General features: G+C 42.9%; 1 protein-coding gene across 4 annotated transcripts in view; it reads right to left on the reverse strand.

The window, feature by feature from the left end:
- Positions 1 to 2,764: 2,764 nt before the first annotated feature.
- The window catches only part of pitx2 (paired-like homeodomain 2), a 58,408-nt gene continuing 53,939 nt past the window's right edge, over positions 2,765 to 7,233 (reverse strand). For 3 of the 4 annotated variants that reach the window (XM_032527581.1, XM_032527580.1, XM_032527582.1), the window contains exons 3-4: positions 4,807 to 5,006; positions 2,765 to 4,053 (exon numbers count right to left, since the gene is read on the reverse strand). In XM_032527581.1, the coding sequence (XP_032383472.1) occupies positions 3,496 to 4,053; positions 4,807 to 5,006 (758 nt within the window). In that variant the 3' untranslated portion in view covers positions 2,765 to 3,495. Of the gene's footprint in view, positions 4,054 to 4,806; positions 5,007 to 5,476; positions 5,992 to 7,233 lie in introns of those variants that run through there. The other variant, XM_032527579.1, reaches the window with a different exon arrangement.

Raw genomic sequence — 7,233 nt, forward strand, 5'->3', positions numbered from 1 at the left:
TGTGTGTGTGTGTGTGTGTGTGTGTGTGTGTGTGTGTGTGTGTGTGTGTGTAATTTTAAATCAATCATCACTCAGAACATACTGTTTTCTTGGTTGAAATGCCACAAACATGTCAGCAAGCGTGTGCAAAACGTGTTTTTCAGCCAAACAATGCAATAGTTGCAGACCTTATTAGCGTGTTTTTCGAAAACATGCTCCCTGATATATCACATGCAGCGTTAGAACCAAACCGTCTCAGGTCTCTTCTAAACCCTGCCGCTGCATGAATATTGAGATATTGTTAATTATTTAGATTGGAGGTGTAACGATACATGTTTGGATATTTGCACTTCCTCGCTTTCTATTTGAATTCCCAGTGGAGTGCAGATGAGAGCTGTGTCGGCACGGTGCGTTACTTCACATTGGATTATTTATTTTTAAATCAGCTGGCGGAACAAATCTCACATTAAGATGTAGGCCTAGTATTGTGCTTTAGGGGTCCGAAAACTGAGTCAGGACAAATATGAATTTGGTTTAAACAGACATACATAATTGTATATTTTCGGGCGCATGAACATATGTGTATAGCGTCTATTATTTATATTTTCAGTTATTATTTTGCGTGGCTATGCATGCGAAGCATGACTTTAAACTGAGTTTAGTTTGACGCATACATGATTTTGCAGCGTCTGAATTTACAGTATTCATTTCGGCTAAGAACGTGAGCAGAATATATATAAGTAACCATGGTGCAAAAAAAACTAGCTTTTTATGTATAATTAATCATGAGTGAACATGCAGCTACAGCAGCTAAAATGCACATGTTTTCCATTTAAACGTTAATAAGTTCTTACCTTGTGCAGGATGGAGAGGCTCAAAGGTCTGCAGTCCTGCGCGCCGTTTCAGCCAAATGAACATTTCCCGCTGCAGCCCTTTCTCCTCAGGTCATCCTCTGTTCACATGTTGATTGCGTGGATGTGTATTGAGACTGCAGACTTGCGTATTCGCCTCTACAGCAGACGGGGCTTATCCCCCTGTCAGCTGATTATTGCTCCGCGTTACCGACTCCATCAAAAGGTGACTCTCGCGTAACAAAAAGGGCCCGTCGCTTTTTTAGAAGAAAATCTAATTGTGGAGGGCGAGTTCAGGAGGTCAGGCCGCAGGATGCTGCAACTCGGAAAGTCAGTTGTATTCATAGACGTAGAAAGAGAAGAATGCTTCTCTTGTTTGTTATTTTGCAGTTTTTGTGGAAACATTTGGACTAAGTGATTTATTTCTCTTCATAATAACCTCCCTTCGGGGAATGACCTACGGCCTGTTGTAGCATCAGATCCTAAATCAGCTCTTTTTACAAAGCCACCACGTTAGCTTTTATTATTATTTTATATTCCTGTTGATGTTTCAGTAATACGTGGTTTTAATAGAATATAAACCCAAACAACTCACACGATCAACATTATGAGGCTGAATATCAGCTCAGCCTGCAAACCGAACGTCTCAATATTTTACGTGTCTCTCTTTCCGCGGGGAGTACTGCGGTGTCTCCTCGCCGGTGTCTCCGCTCTCCCTGCAGCCAGGGAGCTGCACTCGTGCGTCCACCAGCCAGCTTCGGCCCACATACCTCTGTATCTCTCTGTGCTGTGGGCGCTTGTTTGCTTAAGCTTGTGGATCATAGTTTCCCTAGACCGTAGCTTTGTTTCGCTTTGGCGCATTTGCGCACCACGAAAAGCATGACTTAAAAAAGTGCCACGTTCCAAAAGAAAGCCACAATGCAAAGGCAAACAGATGCATGTGTGAGTCCGGTAGTCGTCATAAAGATTATTTTACATATCTGGAACAAAAAGGCAGCAATAGGCCTACTTGCTTTAAAGATAGGAACATAAATTCTCAGCAAAAGGCCTTTTTATAACCTACAGACCCTTTTCCCCCCTCCCTTTTTTATGAAAATGACTGTCTCTAATCTCATATATAGTGTTAAATTAATTAGTAGGCCTAAATAAGTAAAATATTATTTTAGACAAATGTAAAATAAAATCCTTGTTAAAGCATAACCTGACCAAAACGTAGGCTATTTAAAGATGTGTATTGTTTTCTTATAATCCCCTTCAGAGAACCACATTCTCTCGTGTTGCAACCAGTGGTTCAAACACAGGGAGAAAAAGAATCCCCCAATCCTAATGGAGTGTTGTCGCTGTTGTGTGGTCCAACTTCTGTTTGTTGATTCCCGTGTTATTTCAAGCACCAGTGACCAGCCGAGGCCCTTGGCTGAGCAGGCAGACATGTATTCAGCAGTTAATCTGACGGAGCATCTCGCCGCTGTGTGTATTGGAGCGGCCCATTGTTTTCCTCCTATAGATTAGCCGCACAAGCACCTCACATAATCGAAAGGCTATAGACAGACATGTCATTGCTTTACACTCCACTAACGGACTTCTAACACAAAGATTCAATACATTCAGAATGCTTTTGAACAATATATTTACTTCCATTAAATAAAACACAATAGTTTTTTTTGGATGTTGGAAAAAAAAAACATAATTCCGTACCAAATAGTATACACAGAGCAAAAAAAAAAAAACATACTTTGCCGCAGAAACATATTTGATGCTTCCTCTTCTTTTTCTTCTTTTTTCATCCAGAATTGCTATTCTAAATCGATATTCACACAGACATTAATAATAAATTTATAATATGTTAGAAACACAACTGGTGCGTTTTAGTATGTACAGTCCCTTTTTGTTTGCAAGCAAAACATGATTCCTTTTTTTTTTTTAGTTTTTTCCCCCCCACATGCGTTGATAAATTGAACCTGGAGAGGACGGGGGGGGGGGGTTATAGCGCATTCGCCTCGACAAACAGGAGGTGATAATTCAAATATATATACAACCTTTTCAGTCGACAATTAACGTCCAAAATCCACCCAAAACAAAACATGACGAGCTATGAAAAATAAAACGGGCCTTTTTTTTTTTTCTTTTTTTTTTACTGTGTCGCAGTGTGAAGAAGGCCTGGACTCATCAAAGGTGAATAAACCTAAAATCTCCTGTTTCAGTTTGACTCCGATCTGGAGTTGAGCTTGTTTCAGTGGTTCAGTCTTCTAGTGCCCTTTTTGAAAAATGAAGAAAAAAAAGTAGCTGTAGTAGTCTCTTGTTCCTGTGGCCGGTTTGTGATTGCCTACACACTGCAAAAAAATGACCACCATAACAAGCCATTTGGTCTTGTATCTACCCTCAAATTTATAGGTTCCCCCCCCCCTCCCAAAAAATAAATGGATGAAATAATCTCACTTGTTTCTTGATATGTGTGGGGATGTTCAAGGAACAAGTGGCAATATCTTAGGAAAAAAATCAGAATGATTCAACTAGAAGTAGAAAGTAGGCCTACCATATGACCATCAGAAGTGTCCTGAAACAAAACCTAATTCCCCCTTACGTAGAGAAGAATACCACTTTAAGCGTTACTATTAGCCTGTTATGACTTGCTCTGGTGGTTACGCATTTGCAGTGCAGGTAGGCATTAGACTGGTCTGTCCACGGCGTATTGACAAGCGCTCAGATTAGTGGCCGGATTCTGCACACTGGCGTATCCAAAACTCGAGTGCTGCTTGGCTTTCAGTCTCAGGCTGGCCAGGCTGGAGTTGCAAGTGTCCCTGTACACATAAGGAGGGGTCGGAGGCGCGTAGGGGCACGCCGAGCTGGGCACCCCCGAGTTGAGAGACGGGTTACTGAGGTTGTTCAAGTTATTGAGGCTGTTGAGGCTGGAGCCCGGCACGCCCGTGACCGCCGATGGCACCATGCTGGAAGTCATGGAGGATATGGAGTTGGGCGGCGAGAACATGGTCTGCGAGGATAAGGGGTTGACATTCATGGAGTTGAAGAAGGGGAAGCTTTTGGTGGATAAAGAGGCTGACGTGAGGCCCTTGGCTGCCCAGTTGTTATACGTGTAGCTGGGGTACATGTCTTCGTAGGGCTGCATGAGTCCATTGAACTGCGGGCCGAAGCCGTTTTTGCAAAGCTCTGCTTGTTGGTTTCTTTCCCGTTTCCTCCACTTGGCTCGTCGGTTCTTGAACCAAACCTGAAGCAAAGAAAATGAGAGCAGGTTAGAAATAAATTATTAAATTGCATTATTATTATTTTTAATCCTTATAAATGTAACGGCTCTAAATCCAAACAGTCTTCGCTCATCTATTTTCCTGTCCAGACTATTCTGCTTTGACTCCGTCTTTATCTGAGCAGAATACACACTGGGCTCGCACTGCACCATCCTAATGTGGAGAGGATGTGTATTCCTCTGCAGGCTTCCACAAACACGCTGACCTTAATCACACAGCACCAGGGCGACAATCGCAAAATACAAGCTTTGCACCTCTTTCACACGAACAGGAGAACACGACTGGTATCTGCCACCGACTAACATCAACAGCTCAACTGTTAACACCGTAATAGTGTGTAATTACACCTAATAGGCCAATAACAAGTAGTTGGTTGTTGTCCTATTTTATTATGAAATTACTGAACAGATCAACGTGTGCCGAGAACCACAAATTAACTTATTTTGCATTGTATGCAAAGGATTGGAATTCATATTTATCCTAATAAACAAACACACCATTAGAATCTCTAAATAAGACTTTGATTATTTATTTTCCAGATAAAAAAACGGTCCTACATTATTTCCACGTAAATTCCAGCCGTGCGTAAAGTTTGGGGTCCGTGCGCAATAATATTAAGGCATAGGGTATTTGTAGGTTAACCGGGCAATTTGCACAAATTACCCGATATTATACACACGGATTATTTTTTTGTTTGCACCCAAGGGAATACTCACCCTGACCCGGGCCTCTGTGAGGTTGGTCCACACGGCTATCTCCTCCCTCGTGCTCATGTCCGGATAACGATTCCGCTGGAAAGTGGCCTCCAGTTCCTGCAGCTGCTGGCTGGTGAAGTGAGTCCTCTGCCGCCGCTGCCGTTTCTTTTTAGAAGGGTCATCTGAAGAGTCGTCGTTTTTGTTCTGGTTCTTTTCTTTTTCTGTCAAGTGGAAAGAAGTTGATTCAGTAAGTGTCATGCGGATTAAGGCCTGTATGCTATAGAGAGGCAACACACACAAAAACATGACACTGTTTGGAAATTGATGATCGAGGAAGGAATGCTCAGGTTCATCAAATAAACACAACTACAGTATTTTAGTGTATATTTTAATTGACCTCGTTGATTAAATCTAAAAAAAACGGAGTTTATGAGTAAATGCCAGACTACTTTTCATGTGCACAAAACAAGCTGTCTTTCATTTCCATAACACAGAAACATTTCAGTCTACCACACACAGGCCAGTGTCAGAACTAATTACCGGTCTGTGTGAATAAAATGACAGCTTTAATCGCCTATTTGCATGCGCGAGACTCCCTTTACGTAGATTAATGGAAGCCATCTTTTGTTTGATATCAAGATGACATCTGCGGCGCCTTGCTGAGAACATCTGCACCCCGGGTGGTTCTTACCGACAGACTCCGGGCTGGACGTGTCTGACACCGTGTGCACCTCTAATCGGTGCTTAGAGTCCACAGACCGCTGCAGCGGCTGCAAAGTAGAGGCCATCGCCAAAGCCGTGTGGTGTGTGGAGGCAAGTTTATTCCCAGTTAGGTGGTGATGGTCTGTGTTTAATGGATCCCTCATAGAGTTCATGAGTAGAAGGTCACAAAACTGGCTGTCAAAAGCAGAGTAAGTCCCTTTAATACAACCAGGATACGCGGAAAGTCCGTCTGCGGAATGTGTTCAGATCTCCAAAAAACGCACAGCAGAGCAGTCCCTTTTGCGGTTGAGCTAAAACCTTCTTTCTGTTTAAACTGGAAAATGCTTTAAAAAAGGCCATTGAGTGCTGCCATACTAGCACCGGTGGCAAACAGCGGCTGACTATCAGAGTGACAAGGACAGGTAGGTGATATTAGATCCAGAGGCATACACACACTAAACCGCTCTCTGTTCATTTCAGCTGTTGCTTGTGCACTGCCTATCTAACTGCGCCTCTCTCCAGACCTCCACGTCACCATGTTGCGCCCGCCCATATTCTCTCTGACAGGCACATCAATGTGGATATGACGGTGTGTCCAACCAACCGGAGCTAGCAGAAACGAGAGCTGTGTGCCAATGTATTTATGCCGGGGCTGGCGCTTATTTTTCTCCTCCAAATAAAAGCATGTAAAGGGAGATGGGACGCACGGTGTACCCGCGGCGCTCCGTTGCCGTTGCGCAGCAGCCCAAGACCAAATAAAAATGAAAATAACTCAGTTTGGCCTCATTTTATTAGATGGGTCCAGTGGCCCAGTAAAACATTGCAGTTCTATTGATACCCAAGCTGAGCCGCATGCTCGCAGGCTCCGTCACCGCAGTTTACTCAGGGACTCAATGTGGATAAAGCGAGCCACCGGGCGGCTTGTATTGAAAGCCGTATGAAAAAAAAAGATGCACACTGAATATCAAGCACAAGAATGTACTACAGCACAATGATCCTGAGAAAGGACACGCGATTAAAGGGAGATATATGGAACTTCCAGGGGGGGCTTGCCAGACTGCTCCAAAACGGTGTGTCCGCACTTGTCAACTCACGCTAAGTACCAGACATGTACAGCATAAACTGGAACAGCTAATACAGACTTTTTTGAAATAAGGTATTCATCAAAGGCAGCGAAGTAACGCGAAGAAGAAATGCGATACAATTAGCCTACTTAAAGGCAAAAGACTAATTCATTGTGTTTAGGTATTCTCATTCGTATCCTCATCTTCCTACTTGGATATGATGGACAACGTGACCAAACGGTTTTAAAGTGGTTCACAATCCACTACATCCCTATATGCAATCCTACATGCTCATGAAAAGCATTGTCAGTCATACTAGTTGTCAAACGAGACGATCCTCTTGACCTCCCCAGAGTTAAGGTTCAAATATCCATTAAATCAACCCCGCCGGAGTTAGACTCAGTTTGTTGACGACGGATTACTTTATCTGGATGCTTAACTGGATATCTCTCCTCACTTTGCGTTTGGACCCCTCAGTCGTCCTCAGCCAGCCCTCCTTTAGTGTTTTTTTTAATCTGATAAGACTTTATTTGCCTAAGAATTTCTGAAGGAGGACTTTTAATGAGTTTGAGTTGATATGCCAGCACTTTTTTTATTTTTAAACTTACAACACTCCAGAGAATGCGACGCGTTAAGGCAAAGTAAACATGTCTAATCAAATAAATGCGACTTTAATTTTTCG

The sequence above is a fragment of the Etheostoma spectabile genome, chromosome 10, assembly GCF_008692095.1.
Source record: "Etheostoma spectabile isolate EspeVRDwgs_2016 chromosome 10, UIUC_Espe_1.0, whole genome shotgun sequence".
NCBI lineage: Eukaryota > Metazoa > Chordata > Actinopteri > Perciformes > Percidae > Etheostoma > Etheostoma spectabile.